Source organism: Arvicanthis niloticus, chromosome 15 (assembly GCF_011762505.2).
Source record: "Arvicanthis niloticus isolate mArvNil1 chromosome 15, mArvNil1.pat.X, whole genome shotgun sequence".
Classification (NCBI taxonomy): Eukaryota; Metazoa; Chordata; class Mammalia; order Rodentia; family Muridae; genus Arvicanthis; species Arvicanthis niloticus.
The window spans coordinates 69,984,528-70,000,651 of NC_047672.1; the positions used below are offsets into that span (position 1 = coordinate 69,984,528).

The window sequence follows — 16,124 nt, forward strand, 5'->3', positions numbered from 1 at the left end:
TTCAGATCATTCATCAGGGTGGTGTGGTGGACATGGGGTTGGGGCTAGAAGGTGAGAACCAGAATGTTTCCCCAAGTTGTTTTAGTCATAATGTTTATCTCAGAACAGAAACCAAGCCAGGATAAAAATATCAATAGTTGTTCTTTGTTGGCTTGGTATTTGACTGTTGAATATTGGCTGAAAGAATGATTTTGAATTTAGAAAATTATATGGATATTGGCTGTGAGTGAAATATTTGCATGCATCCAACAAACAGGGGCTCCTTTATTTTCCATTATCACATTGGCCTGTTTAGAACAGTAAATTAAGAGGCTGCATCCTCAAATACATAAGGAACATTATTGGGTAGTATAAATTTTGAGTGTTGTATCAGTTAAAATGGTTTTCTGTGGAATGTTACTGAGAGTAGACCCACCGTCAGGGAGCAACTTAAGTGGCACATTTTGAAATCTTCAAAAATTTTGCAAGGAGTGTAAATAAATATGCTAAAAAAGTTTGTGTGGAACGTGTTTGTGTTATATAACCGCACTCCTACATCATGCTAGTTCATATGACAAAGTTGATAAACATATTTGTGCAATCTGAGACATTAAAGAATTGGTAGACAATATGTTTGGAGTCTACTATAGTTTCCCATTACCTTTTATTGTAATCTTTTTGTGTATCATGTAATATTCAGGGCTCTTTAAAGAACAAAACTAATAGAGTGATTATATGTCATATATATATGTGTATATATATATATATATAATGCTTTATTTATTTACACAAAAATATATACATACAGAATACATGTATAGCCTTAGTTAGGTTTCTATTACTGCAACAAAACACAATATCCAAAAAGCAAGTTGAAGAAGAAATAGTTTATTTAGCTTACACTTCCACATTGCAGTTCATCACCAAAGGAAGTCAGGACAAGAACTCAAGAAAAGCAGAAACTTGGAGACAGGAACTGATGCAGAGGCCATGGAGGGATGATGTTCACTGCCTTGCTCCCTATTGTTTGTCCAGTCTGCTTTCTTATAGAAGCCAGCACTATAAGCTCAGGGATGCCACCACCCACTATGGTCTGGGTCCTCCCCCACTGATTACTAATTGGTAAAATAACTTACAGCTGGATCTTATTTCCTCAATTGAGGCTCCTTACTCTTTAAGGACTCTTGTTTTTGCCAAGTTGACATAAAACCAGCCATATATATATATATATATATATATATATATATATATATATATGGATTTATTAGAGTTGCTTACAGGCTGTGGTGCAGCTAGTCCAATGAGGGCTGTCTCCCAAAAGAAAATTTTAAAAGCCTGTATTTATTCAGTCCACAAGAGTGTATGTGTCAGTTAGCTTTTAGTATATCTCTGAATCACAAAGAAGCCTTTAATACCAGTGAAGCAAATCAAGAGCTTCTGCCTTCATGTCCTTTTTATATGTTGTCATCAGAAGGTACACCCCTGGAGGGTAAGTCTTCCCAAGTCAATTGATTCATTTAATAAATTCACCCTAATGGTGCACCCCAGCCTCTGGTGATTTAGTTAATTGCAGGTGTATTCAAGTTGACAACCAAAAATAGTCAACACACATCAATTGCCTTAGTGTTATAGCTTGAGAAGACAAGAATTTACAGCATTCTTGTGTACATTTTGTAGGCATTTTGGCCTTTAAAAATCCATTTATTGATTATTTATCTATGCGTGTGTGTGTGTGTGTGTGTGTGTGTGTGTGTGTGTATGTGTGTGCCTGCATGAGTTCATGTGGACCACATGTGTGAAGGAACATGTGAAGGTAGCTGTGGTCTGCCATGTGGACACTGAGGACCAAACCTGGGTCCTTTATAAGAGCAGTCCCCTCCTCAGCTGAATCCTTTATGAGAACAGTATCCTCTTCAGCTGACTTCAGAGCTCTCAGTATTTTTCTTTCTAATTTTTTACTTTTTGATTCAAAACTATAAAGCATCTTAAGATCAATATTCATAATTTATTAAAGCTATCATTAACTTAAACTTAATATTTAATAGAGCTGCATCATTGTTTTTGTAAACCATAGCCCTGTTTTTTTTTTTTCATTAAATTACAATAGCAAACATATTTAAATTATTTCTTGGCAAAAAAAAAAAATCTGTTCAAACTTTACTAATACTGCTACACATATATTATACAACAGAGAAATCACTTTGGTTTATTTCATGGAGGGAAGAAAATCATCAATATTTATGTACTTGCTTTTCTTATAACTTTTAATCTCACTTTATTTCCATAGTAATCTTAAATAACCTAAAAAAAATTAGGCTCAGAAGATTTTGTGCTGATTAAATAAGAGTGAAACAAAAAAGTAAATATTGTATCATCCCTTTTACATGTGATTTCTGGAACAATCAGAGTCACTGAAGCAGAAAGAATGGTGATTAACAGGGTTTGAGGTAAAAAGCAACAAAAATGAAGAAATGATTAGTCTTGTAGCCCAGAATGAGATACATTATAGATAATTCAGTGCTAGTTCAGTAGTGACCAATATCCTACCATAATAAAAACTACAGTCTAAATAAAAAATAAAGATACATACAAATTACATACAAATTACAAAATATGCCTAGAAGACAGTTCCTTGTTATCATAGTAATAAATGCTTTAGACATCAAAGTAGTGACTTGAAATTATTCATCTTTTATATAATTTATTAATGTATTGATGGTAAATCAAGTTGTATCCTTATTATATTTTTCAAATATTTTATGAAGAAACTTTATTATTTCAGGAGGAATTGTTGATAAGGATCTTCGTCACTACCTCAACCTAAGATTTCAGAAGGGTTCTGTTGACCACGAACTACAACAAATCATCCGTGACAACCTCTACCTCCGCACAGTGCCATGTGAGTGCCATAGCCGACACTTGTTTCTTTCTATGATAAGCAGATAAATGTTCACCTATATACTTTCTGTCATAGATATTTATGGACAATTGGAATTGGAATCAGATTTGAGATATGAACTACAAAACAAATGCTTATAACTATGGTTCTGTGGTTTATGATAAGATCATAAAAATTATTATTTTTAAGTTATATTTTAGTTACACTACTTACATTAGTATTGATAATATTGATTTTGGGCCAGACTTTCATTAACTTTTGAATTGTGACTGAGGCAGAACTCCACACCAGGAGATAGGAGACTACAAATTTCTTGATTAAAATCATTATGAATGGAATCTACATGGTAGACTTTGCAACAAGAAGTCTTCCAAGCTTAAAAACAAAAAGAAAAGCAAAAAAGATAGTATGAAACACAAATGTAGCACATTCCATTACTCTCTCAGGAGTGATGGTTCTATATACTGGCTTAGACCTTTATATGCAGCCTCCAGAAATTCCTTTTAAAAGGAAGAGTGGGTAAACTAACAATTTACAAAACAATTTCTGAGTCCTTGTTTCAGTTTTTTTATTAGGACAAATGAATTCTCACTCAAATCCTAGACCCTGTATGTATAACAAAATCCTCTTCCTTCAAGCAAAATATTTTGACTGTCAAATGCTATCCATGTTCTCTGGAAATTCTGAACTGTTGGTGCTATGTGTATTGATTTTTGCTTAGTTATGTTCTAAAGATGAATAAACTCAAAACTATAAACTCTGGTGCCCTTAAAATTAGACAAAAACATTGAGTAGAATAAATTAAACAAACAAGACAAAAACTATTCCATTTGCTTGAATAACTAACATTTTTGAAAATGATATAAATGAAAGCTTATATTAAAACACACAAGAATGTGACGGTAGACCAGGCATCCCTGAGTTTGTAATCAACATATATTGGGGAATGGGTGAGATCTTGTCATTGTCAGTTAAATTTGAATAATCATCAAAATAATGTCGTAGTAAAGTTATCATCCAATAAACACTTGCTAATTGACAAATTGGTCAAAATGATTCCTATTCGGGGTGTGTGTTTGTAAGTGATTAGACTCTGTACTCCTGCTTTGAAACTTCATGCTGAGAAAAGTACACTCTTAAACTTGAGTTTGACATTCAAGTGATGGGCAGAAGATGGATTAAAGTGACTGGACTGCTTATAAGGTAACGGGTGGACGCACTCTCAAGGCCTTGATGCTGTCAGTGCATTGAGGTGAATTTATCTTTTGTGACAAGCAAGAAGGAAGACCTAAAATACTAAAGAAAGAAGCCAGGTGCTTTGTTGTGTTTAAAACCGAAGGAAACAGATAAGAGGCTGGCATCAGGAATGCATGAAGTCCTTGCTAGGACAGTAGCATAAATAAGAAAATCCCAATCAAATAGGATGATGGTGGGAGACATTTTGCATTAGCTAATTAACTTTTTAAAGCATCTTTCTTTAGAGTACCAAGGAGAGACTGTGGAAGAGAAATAAATATAAGGGTAAAATAGGATTTATGAGTAAACCTAGAGAACTTCAAGATGTGATTCTAGTTCAAGGTCATGAATTCAATTAGAGAGCCTTGAGTAGTGCCTGTAAAGGAGATAATTAGAAACTCAAGGGATCTGAATATTATCAGGGAACAATTGCTCTGTGATTTTGCAGCCACCACTCCTAATAGCCAATTCCAGCAATACCATTTGTTAAAAGTGCTTTTAATTTGACATTTTAGTGAAAAGGCATCTGATATAAAGATGGCTCTGGTTTGTACTATTAAAAATTGCCTTCATACCGAGGATCCAGCCCTGGATAGTCTGTTTCCTTCTCTCATTAAACCTCTTAACAAAGCATTCAGATGTTTTCAGAGAGTATGCAATAAAGTGTACCCGTAGTGTGGGAAATCCTGCCATTGGTTAGAAACTTGAAAGTGTATGCAAGTCCATTCTTTATTGGCATTCATTATTGAATCTCATTTTGCATACATTCTCCTGGATCAATGTAGTCTCATTATTTGAATGAACCCACTACAGTAAAAGGAAAATATGCTGCCATGAGTCATATCATTGTTCCTATACATACACACATCAGTGTGAATATTGTCACCTCTTGTTTAATAGAGCAATGGTACTAGAAATAGAGTGTTGATACGGGCATGGAAGCAAGAGAATCATCAGTTTGGTCATGTGAGGTGAGTTAGTATTTTTCTTGACAAAAATAGATCTAACTCAGTAACTCTGCTTCCTTCATGGATTGCCCCAACAACTGTGATTAGAAGAAAAGAAGAGTCAAATCCTAAAGCTACCCTTCCACAATGCTCAGCATACGTGTAAGAGCTCTGTGTTGTGTGGCCATTCAACCCATCTCACTCGGGTGCACACTTTTCCGCCAATCCAGTTGTAAACAATTGAGCCCTCTGTATACATTTTAAAGAGGTCTGCCTCGGGCTATGGCCACGCTCTAACCAAATGAAGAAAAGAAAGTGCAAAAATCTTGGTCTCTACTAGGTTTTGTCTATAAAGAATATAAAATCCCCTTTGTTGGTTTGAAGAATCAAGGGTTGCTTATATTTAGCCTTTTGGTTTAGTTTTATGCAGGCATTATTGTTTTTCATACAGTATTTGAGGACACAAACATCTGCAAGCATCATCTCTGATGCCATCAATTTAATTTTTGTTGAACTCTGATCACAAAGGAAAGGTCTCCATAAATTGGTTCCATAGATTGTGTAGAGCCTAAAACAATCTCACATTTTTATACATTTAAGACCTTCTTTAAGTGTTCCTTGTTGCTAAGTATACAACTAACAGAAAAAATACGTGTTTAAGGGACCCTGATTACTAAAAAGTGAAAGTTAACTGTTGTTCAATGGAGACTATAAACAAATCTTTCCAATAGTAAGATTCTAAGTGATTGAAATGACGTAGAAATGAAAGAAGGAGAATGAGATATCCCTGTTGTACCTTAGACTATGGCAAAGAGTAACCAGAGAATATGGGATCAAACTCTGCGGGGTGGGCAGCGGGGTCCCGGGTAGGCTTTCCGTTCCTTGGACTCCCACATACATGCAGTGGCAGGGTCCAAAAAGACACAAGAAAATCCAAGGTTCCAAAGGCTGGAAACCTGGTGGCAGACCCCAGACATATGGAGGACATGTGGAGTCCAAGAGTTCAAAGCTTTATTGTTCATGGCAAATGTGGATGGGTCTGGATGGTGTGTTCCCCACCCCCCACCCCCCAAAGCCAGGGAAAGCTGGCTTAAATAGGAGGGGAAAAGAGGAGGAACTTAATTGAGCTATGCTCCGCCACCCCCAGCCTTTCGATAACTCAGGAATGTGGAAATCTCGAGGCTGAGGCCTGTTAGTCATACCCTCTACCTGTAGCCATAGATGGTGACCCAAAACCTCTCTGGGAAGAGCTACTGAGCAAATGTGTCTGCAAGTCTCAGGTTAATGAAGGATGTGGACCACATGGAAGAGTCTGGAATCTGGGTTGTGGGGAGATACATGCTGTCCCTCACAGGGGTCACCTGTTGGGTCTCCAGGGTTCTCTTCATGGCCCCATAAGAAAAAATGTGTGCAGATAAAGGATGTAAGAGTTAAGAACATCCACTGCATCAAATTCCAATTACCCTGGTAATTTATAAAGTGTGACTTGAGAAGCTCTAAACTAACATTGTTTACTTAGAAGGTAGACAGAGCCATTCTATCACAGCATTTTTTTTTTTTTTTTTTTTTTTTTTGGATATTTTATTTATTTACATTTCAGATGCTATCTCCTTTCCCCATTTCCTCTCCCTAGAAAACCCCTATCTCATCCCCCTCCTCTTTTTTGCTTTTATACCATTTTAATTACACGGAAGTATTAAGGTCAGTTCTAGGTTGAGCTTTTGGGGCTGCTTGGCAAGAATCTGACATTGGCCAAGGACAAGGAAAGGGGCTGCTTGGCAGGAATCTGACATTGGCCAAGGACAAGGAAGTGGGCTTCAGGCAGGAATCTGACATTAGGCTAGAACAAAGAAGTAATTTCAGACAGGAATCTAAATCTTAGGCTAGAGCAAAGAAGTAATTTCAGGCAGGAATCTATCAATCAGAGCATTCTTAAAAGTACAAAGTTAAGATAGCAATTATTATCCCTGAAACAGCATAGACTCAAAGGTATATGTGGAAGTTGTTGAAATAAGTACTCAAAATGTTGAATTCATTTCTTGATGTATAAAGAAAATAGAGTTGATTTGGTTCTAACGGTCTACTGAGTACACTATTGTATGTGTTTAATTCTGAGACTCATCAAACAACTGGTTAATTTCCCTATGTTGCTTAAAGAAGATAAAAAATAAACACTCCAATTTATTGATAATGTTCCTGTCCTTTCCCTTTCTGTGGTTATTAAAGACAAATAATGTTTGATAGAAACATGAACACAGATGTATCTTATAGTCTTTTCTTTGTCAGACCATATGATGTGGAAAATAGTTTCACTGACCAATTTTTAAAGCTACAAAATGAACTGGGAGATTTTTGAGTCTTTCTCTCTCTTTCTCTCTCTCTCTCTCTCTCTCTCTCTCTCTCTCTCTCTCTCTCTCAAGATAACACTGTCATATGTTGAGATGATGTTAATGGGAAATTCTTTAAATTTATTTGAAGTGTGAAATATTAATATATACTAAGTAAAAAATCAAATCATTAAAGCTAACGTAAAAACTATTACATAAAACCAAATATGATTAAATATATCAACTTAAGATATAAAAGAAATTACTTTTTTGGAAGATCTGACCAGGCATAAATCACAACAATGTTATCACATATCTAAGTAGTTTAAGTTTGTAAAGCTAGACCAAAATAAAAAGAATTGTCAAGGATACAATCGTAAGAGTTTAGTGCCCAGTTTGATGTTTTGATGCTTATGACAAATTGCCTTCCACAGAGCAAACAGTGCTATATAAAAGTGATAAAAAAAATGATCTGTTAAGAGTAATCACCAATACTCCAAAATTACAGTCATACAATGAAGCAGCACTCCCTTTACTGACTGGGAGCTCATCGATGATGACACCAGAAAATGGCTGTTAGGTTGTGGCTGGCTGGCCATGAAGCATGGAACTGTGAAGCAGGATCAGAGATCTCTGCTATACTGAAGAAAACAGAATTTCTTGTGACAGAAGCCATATTTTACACTTTAATTTCCTTTTTACACTTTTAAAATGTAAATTTACATCAGTGTCTCCTTCAACCACACCTCGACAAAATCGTGATTAATAATAATTTAAAAAAAAAAAAAAACCCACTGGTTACAGTTTCTGCTAATTTACTAACAAGTACCATAGTCAAGAGTTACTTGTATATTGCAATTTAACGTGGCACGAATATGTGCTTCTGAATCACGTGATACTTTCTGTAGGTATACAAGTTTATTTACTGCTAGTCTTCATTGTAAAGATAAGTTTTTTATACATAAAGTCAGATGGAGAGAGATAGTAACCTAAAAATTAGATTCCCAAACAGACACGAACACTGTTTCTCAAGGAAATGAATTTCATTTAGTTGAAAATGATCAAGAATAAACAAAATTTTCAGCATATCTTTTGGTAGTTGGGCCTGACCATTGGGGTAAGTTGGGCAACACCTAGACATACAACCATAGGGGTAGAATCATTCAGTTCCATTGAATTTTAATCCAACTGTGCTGCAACTAATGTTTATTATGAAACTTTTAAAACTTTATTCTTATTTTCTCAAGTAAGCCTCATACATTTAAAAAATCTGATTTGAAGTTGCTTTTGGAGTGTGAACCATATTCCTTCACAATTATTTCAGATAAACTTGCCAGTTTTTTTTGTTCTATGAAAAAAATGAATATGATTCTAAAAATAAACTAATTATATTTGGCACTAAACGTTAAAAATGAGTATTATTACTGAATAAATGTGACTATTAGCATCTGAAGCCAAAGGGGAAAATCTAGATACAAACACAAGTAGATTTATTGAGAAATTTATGTTCTGTTCTGGAAGTCTCAGTGATAAAGGAGAAATTCAATGGGTTTTGAGCAGTAACAGGTTCTGCCAAGTATCCATTCATTCTTCTCACTGAGATGGGCACCTGTCTGGTGAATTACTTAAACATATGTTATGATTTTACAGAAAGATGGATTAGGCTGATTCTCTTTCTGAGAAAATAGGTCAGATAAATAAATATATTTGTCTAACTTTTCTGTGATCTGTGAGCAGAATCTGTGAGCAGATAAGCAATGATAAACTAAATACACAATACCATCAAAACTCTTAGTGAACTAGTGAGTTCATTGGTGTTACTTAAAGGAGCCTGGCTTACTCAAAGACAGCACTGTCACTGGAAAAAAAAAAAAAAAAAACTAGTGTGGATGATGACTGACTGACTTTGAAGTTCGATCCTTACCACTAGTCCAATTGAATAGTCTCTCCTTCCCAGTAATTGTCACAGCTTATATAATGTGGGCAGAGGAGTATGGATCTCATGTGCTTCAGTTACTTCCTGAGCCTTATAAGTTGCACTTAGTTTCTGAGGCTAATGAGCCTCTCTTCTCCCACCATAGAGGGGATATTTATTAATAAGAGGAAATAGTCTTATTAAACAATTTCATAAATATTTTTTCTGATCATTGAACAAAACAAATATGTCTTCTTGGTTACAGTGTAATACATTGGTTTGGCTGGGAGGATATATTCACCGTGTGAGAAATTAATAATTAAATTAAATCCTTAACTTGATTATTGAATTCAGTTTCTTACCTGGAGTATGAAGTCAAGGAAAACTATAAGTGATTACATTGACTTGTCCATTTAACACCACAAAGCTTCAATGTGAAAGTAAAGGAGTGCATCCAGCACAGAAGCAAAGCAATAAACAATGAGTACAATTTCACTGATGCCAACCAGTTAAAATTCCATTCGCCCTAACTGCATTAGTTTCCTTTCCCTTTCTGTGATGTGACTTCTTCATGGGGTTTGCCTTTATCTCTTTACTCATTATAAGAGAACGAGACACTCCTCTAGAGCTTGTGGTCATTGATGAAGCTAAAGTGGAAATACAACCTTGGCCTTCAAATATTCCAGCCATTGCTCTAAGAATAAGGGGATGCGAATGTTTAATGCATTTTATTGTCTCCCAGAAAGTTGATCATCACTTTGAATAAAAGTAGCCTTCCTTCTGGGGAGCCAAGAACATACACCTTGAATGTTTCCATCTCATAATCCTGTGTGGTGGAATATAATGTCAACATTTCTCATTTATGCCTTTATACTTTTTTTTAAATTAAAACTAAACTATTAAGTCAGATTAACCCAGGTGTCAGTATCAATTCATTGAACCCCAACTATAGGATGAGTATGTAAATAGCTGAAAGAAAACAGTAGACAGTCAAGACTTGAAGACTGTGAACTGTAATAGGGCCATCAACATCTCCTTCAAACATGCCTGAGCAAAATATTGAATATACAAGGACTATTAGTTACAGTTACTGTTATTTTACCAACAAGTACTGTAGTTGAGAGTTATCTATACTTAGCAAGTTAGCATTGTAGGTGTATAGCAAGGAGCAGTAAACCTTGCCTCTACTTATTTCTTAACATGGAACTATGGGTGAAAACTCATATCAGAACCAGGACCCTCAATTGTAGAGGTTCTGCTACTAGTGACCCATAGGACCTTGGCAAATACCTTATCCTTTGTGCCTGGCAAGAAGAAAGTGAAAGTGATGAACTGAAATAAAGAGAAATAATTCCACGTGTTCCATCTAAAATTATGTAGTTTTTGGATTCTGCTAGCTTTCTTTATCATTATTCAAATCAGTTCTTCTAGTTGACTAAATTATTCTGAGGATGCAATGCCCTTGATATCAAGCAGGTGTAAACAGCTTATGGAAGTTGAAGGTCTATCAAATGCAGCCAACACTTCAGGAAGAAATAAAGAATGAGGGTTAAATTACGTGAAATTCCAGATAAAAACCAGTGATGCGTGTACGTTCAAATTTTTCTATGAATGTCAAGTTAAAGATACCATCATAACTCTGATGTTCCTTGAAATTTACCTTCACTATTCATGAAACTGAAATTTGATGCAGTCCCAGTAAATGGATTAAAAAAAAAAAACATAATGAGAAATACAAAGGTATTTTAAATTGCTCTCCTCTTTTGAATGTGTAATGAACTGAAATGTGACATAAAGATCTCTGAACCATGTGGTACATTGTTATGAAAATATGATTGCTATACTTGTGATGCTTAACATGAAATATCTAATGTTGAACTTTCATAAATTCAGTCACTTATGTGACTGAATGCCTGTGCTTGAAGAGAATTAATGGGAGAATAAATCAATGCTTACATAGGGATGTCAAAATTTAACAATGTAAATGAAGAATTTAGGAGAGTCTGTAGGGTTTCTCACATGGGATAATTAAAAGTTAAGCCTAATGTAGGATTGATCATTCAATTAAAAACTTCACCAGAATCCTAACTTTTTAGGCAAGTCAGAATGGAGAACTGGAGTACTTCCCAATTCCAATTCAGTCACACAATTACATTTTCAGTTTACCTACATAAAGATAAGGTATCAGAGAAGTTGCTTTGTATATACATAAGTCACCAGCTAGCTTCACAAGTTCCATGGAAGTGGGGGAGCAGCTATGAGTGCTGCTCCACACATTAGTGAGAACTCTTCCTACAAAGACAAGACAAAAGCAGAACACAAATCCAATCTGTGTACTTTTGTACTTTCCCATTTTTGGTAGAAATGTGATTGCTCTCATCTAATTGGCTGACACAGATAATAAACTATGCATATAATTAAAGGGCTTGCATAGCTGTAGAAATAGAATTCATGACCTGAATCCAATGCAAGTCAATTTTTTCTATCTTAACCCGACCCTATTAATTGGCCATTAATCAATTAAGTTCTAAATTATTTCTATTTATATTATCATTGTCAGAAATATTAATGTATAAAATATGTATGGGGAAAGAAGCATTGTAATTGATATGTATTTCATTCCTGTATTGATATAGGAAGGAATAAATATATAAAGACATCTTTATTATCTAAAAGCTTTTTTTAATTTTATGAATTTTCCTTATAGAAACTTAGCTCTATAAAATTTAATACTTTAAATTCTTGCATAGAATTATAATAATGTAAAACTTTATAAATAGATATTATCCAGGTTCCTAGTTAATCACATTAGAATTTCATAAAAATGTTTCTTTTGTTAATAATGTCAGCAGTGATAGGAGATGAAAAGAAGGAAAGGAATTAACATGAAAAAACCTATGCACAAGTATTTTTGTAGTTTTATATAGCAAAGTCCATTGCCCTTACTTTTCAAACTAGCAAACTTATTCATGGAGAGCTAGTGAACCTTTCTCTAAGTCACATACTCAACAAGCACATGAGAAGGAATTCAAGCCTTTGTCTGTCTTATAGCAAGAGCTCTGTTTGGTGTATCATGTTACATCTTCACTCATTATGATCTGATTTCTCTCACAGTTAAACCAAATACTGAAAGGCTCTAAAACACAGAACACTAATGGGCTACCTATCAATACTGATTACTATTTCCATAAAAGTTATAAATTATAATGTGAACAAGAACACTCTTCAGGGATTATGTATTGTACATGTTTCAATGGCTGCTCTCCGGTGACCTCAACAATACTGTTCACCCTAAGGCCACGTCAAGGTGAATAGATATTATTCAACAGTGGCATGACTTTTCTCATTCTTGTTTAAAGGGCAGCAAAACAGAAGTAACAACGGAGACATCTCCATAGCATGCCTGAAAGGCCTCTTCTTTTGTAGAAAAGGATCACTCTACATGTTAATGTGACTACTTCTGCACAAGGCATCAGACCTAAACAATTCCCCTAGATCTCCTTGGCCACAGGATCAAATTACTCATTCACTTCATTAGAAACACATATCCCATCAAAACATTTTTCCTCCTAGCTTATGTCTTCTTGCTCCTGTTTCTGAGTTAATATCCCAAGTCTGGTTTAAAAGCTTCAATTTTATATGAGCAGTGACAATTCAGTGTCCAATAAGCAACTTATATCTCTGAGAAGTCAGTGAGTCTGGAGAGGAGCTTAACTTTTGCCAAACTTTTATTTTCTTTTTATTGTTTCCATGTATTCCATAAAGCAAAGCTTAATAAATAATATGTCAAGTGGAGGAATTTTTACTCAGCAACATGGCTGCTCTGGCAATGCATCACAACTAAAGACTTAGGTCTGTATGATCTGACCAGAATGCAGACATGCCCTGGATTACAGTTTGATCTGACTGGAATAGTACACACCTTTAATCTCTAACAATGAAGGTAAGAATAGTTTGTAGAAGGAACCAGCCATATTGGAAAGGCATATCTAATTAAGGGGCAGACAAAGTGATTGGTCACAGAAAGATTTGACAAAAGGAGTCGTGAGATGGAATTAGGATACACTTTCATGAGGACAGGAAAACGAGATTACTTAAGAGCAGTGAGAGAGAAAAAAAAGTGGTAGTGTGGTGTGTGTGTAGCAGTTTTTTCAGAATAGTTTTACAAAGATGGGTTGTAGAGAAGACAAGCTAGACACAGGTAAAGACAGAATGAATGAGCCAGAGAATGAGGAGGCAGAAGATTAGAACATATGTCCTAAGTTATTATGAAGCCAATTAGAGCAGTTCAATCAGAAGCCATGAGAAGCCAGATAGAATCAGTTGGCTTGCAAGATTAGACTGTATGGCAGCTAGAAGCTGCCAGGCTTGCACTAGAGATAGATACAACAGGGAAAGAAGCACTATGGGCTCAGCTCAAGCCACTGGCACAGCTTGGGTATGGCTCTAATCTCATTCCATCATCTGAGAAAATAAAAACAGCATTGACAGTGTCACACAACGTTTAGACTAGGAAATAAAACAAGGCATGACATTTAGAGGAAGGGGATAAGACAATTAATTGTTTAGAAAGTTACTAGACTAGTAAGAGAAAGCAGAAACTGGGAATTATTCCTTATTTATTGGATATTTTATTTACATTTCAGATACCTTTCCCTTTCCCCATTTCCCCTCCCTAGAAACCCCCTATCCCATCCCCTCCTCCTTTTTGCCTTTTAATTTTAATTATTTTAAAATTTAATTTTAATCATTTTAATTATCATTCCTTAAGAGTGCTAACCACAGTACATAGCAACCAAGAAATGTTAACCTCTGAGGCCTGCAGCTAAGACTCAAAAACCTGAGCTTGAGACTGACATATTACCAACGTGGCTGCAATTACTTCCAGTGCTTCTTCTCCCCCCATCCCCCATGGAAAATGTTAGCATTTAATTAACACCTGGAGTGGCTTTTAAGCCACCAGCACACAGGCACCTCCAACACCCTTAATCTCTTCAGCTCTTCTGCTGAAGAATTTGGCCTTCAGGATGATAGGTTGCTTAGGGAGCTTTCCCTTGCCCAGAACTGTGTAGTAGCCTGATAGAACAACAGCAATAACGAGAGCAGCTCCAGTCTTGTTTTTGGCTGTGTTGACCCGTGTCTGCTCACTGACCAACGTCCATAATTTATCCAGGTTGACAGTTGGTCAAAAGCTCTGGTTCCTCTTCAAGCGGTAATGCCTCATACAAACTTTCCCGAAGTAACCTGGATGATAATTGTCAAAGTTGATCCTGTGGTGATGCACGCCTCCGGCATTCCCTCGGCCTCCTGGGTGCTTGCAGTGCTTACCGATGTGGCCGTGGCTCACGTGGCCCCGGAGTTTCCCGGTCTTCCTCAGTCAGGATGGCATGGCGGTGGCAGAAAGGAAAGAGCACTTCCAGTGCTTCTTAACTTTTAAAAACTAGTGGAATAGACACTTATATTCCTGGTAAAAATATCACATATCTGATAATTTCTGTTCTGAACTAAAATGTGACCTTGAAATATGTCTCTTTTTAGCAACTCCTTAGACATATGGTGGCAGTGATACATCTTAAATTTATTATACCATCGAAGACAAATTTTTTAATTCCTTGTTTAAATATTCTATAAATTATTATAAATAATTGTCAGACACAGAGGCTTTGTTAAGGGTCTTCAACTTTCTGTCTATGCTGTGTCTCCCGATGATTATATTGTCCTATCTGATTATAGGTTATTGGAGAAATGCATTTGGTCTTTAGAAAGTGAGAATTCTTAAGCATTATCAGTGCATTCTAGAATTGTCCTGCACTACTTATAAAAGAAGACATTTTTCATTTGTGTTGGAGTCTTTGTTCCTTTTTTATTCACAACTTTATTATTTAAAAAGATGAATGTGACACGAACAAAACTTAGTTCATAATTATATTTCTCGCATGAGAAATCAATTGACACAAATGCTTTTGCAACATCATTTAAATCTGGAGCAAGAAAAGGAATCTTAATTAAAGTTGAGGAGTTGAATATATTATTTGAAGTACTACAGAAAATTAATTATATTTTGAAGGGAGTTAGATGCTTTTAGCACCAAGTGGAGCAATATCTATAATGAGAGGCCAATCTTGGGACTTTTCTGTGGGTCCCAGAATCATTTTTGTGTCTCAAAGTTCATTAGTGAGTTATGCTATACATCTTTGGGAAGACTTATCTAAATACACATGTAAGGTGTGTGTGTGTGTGTGTGTGTGTGTGTGTGTGTGTGTGTATATATTTGAAAACCTGTATTTAAGTCAGCATGTTGATATAATAGTAGTCTAGGAAAAAGACACCTGGTTCCTTAGTAGAAACAAACAAACAAAAATACAGTTTTCCTTATCTCCTCAGCATGGTATTATTTTCTTTATGAATATGGTAATTCTCATAAAACATATCTTCCAGATTCATCAGTTGTAAAATTGTGGTTGTTATTTCAAATTGTCATTAATGTACTTAATAGCTTGTTAAATTTATAGAGATTAAAACATATAAACTTTTATATATTATAATTATTTTTTATTTAGTTCTGCTAGCACTGAGAGCAGCTAAGAACATGTGACTGTCTGGGTATGGAAGATGTGAATGAATATCTTACACTCTCTAGGGCTTTATTCAAATCTTGGTGAGCTAACTCTCGCTATTCTAATTTTAGAGCTGAGCGAATAGAATATTTACAGCAAAGTGAGATAAAATGTTTACCATCTATCATAGCTGAGGCTGATAACTGCCCTCATAACTTAGGTAATGATTATAAAGACAATCAAAGTTACTTTATGTTTACTTAA

General features: G+C 35.4%; 1 protein-coding gene and 1 pseudogene across 1 annotated transcript in view; one reads left to right on the plus strand and one right to left on the minus strand.

The window, feature by feature from the left end:
* LOC143434439 (membrane-associated guanylate kinase, WW and PDZ domain-containing protein 2-like) overlaps positions 1–3,976 on the plus strand; it is a 386,630-nt gene extending 382,654 nt beyond the window's left edge. Inside the window, exon 2 of the mRNA XM_076913144.1 lies at positions 2,762–3,976. Coding sequence (XP_076769259.1) covers positions 2,762–2,925 — 164 coding nt within the window. The 3' untranslated portion in view covers positions 2,926–3,976. The remainder of the gene's footprint in view (positions 1–2,761) is intronic.
* Positions 3,977–14,254: 10,278 nt separating this feature from the next.
* Positions 14,255–14,692, minus strand: LOC117720391 (large ribosomal subunit protein uL15 pseudogene; annotated as a pseudogene).
* Positions 14,693–16,124: the final 1,432 nt, after the last annotated feature.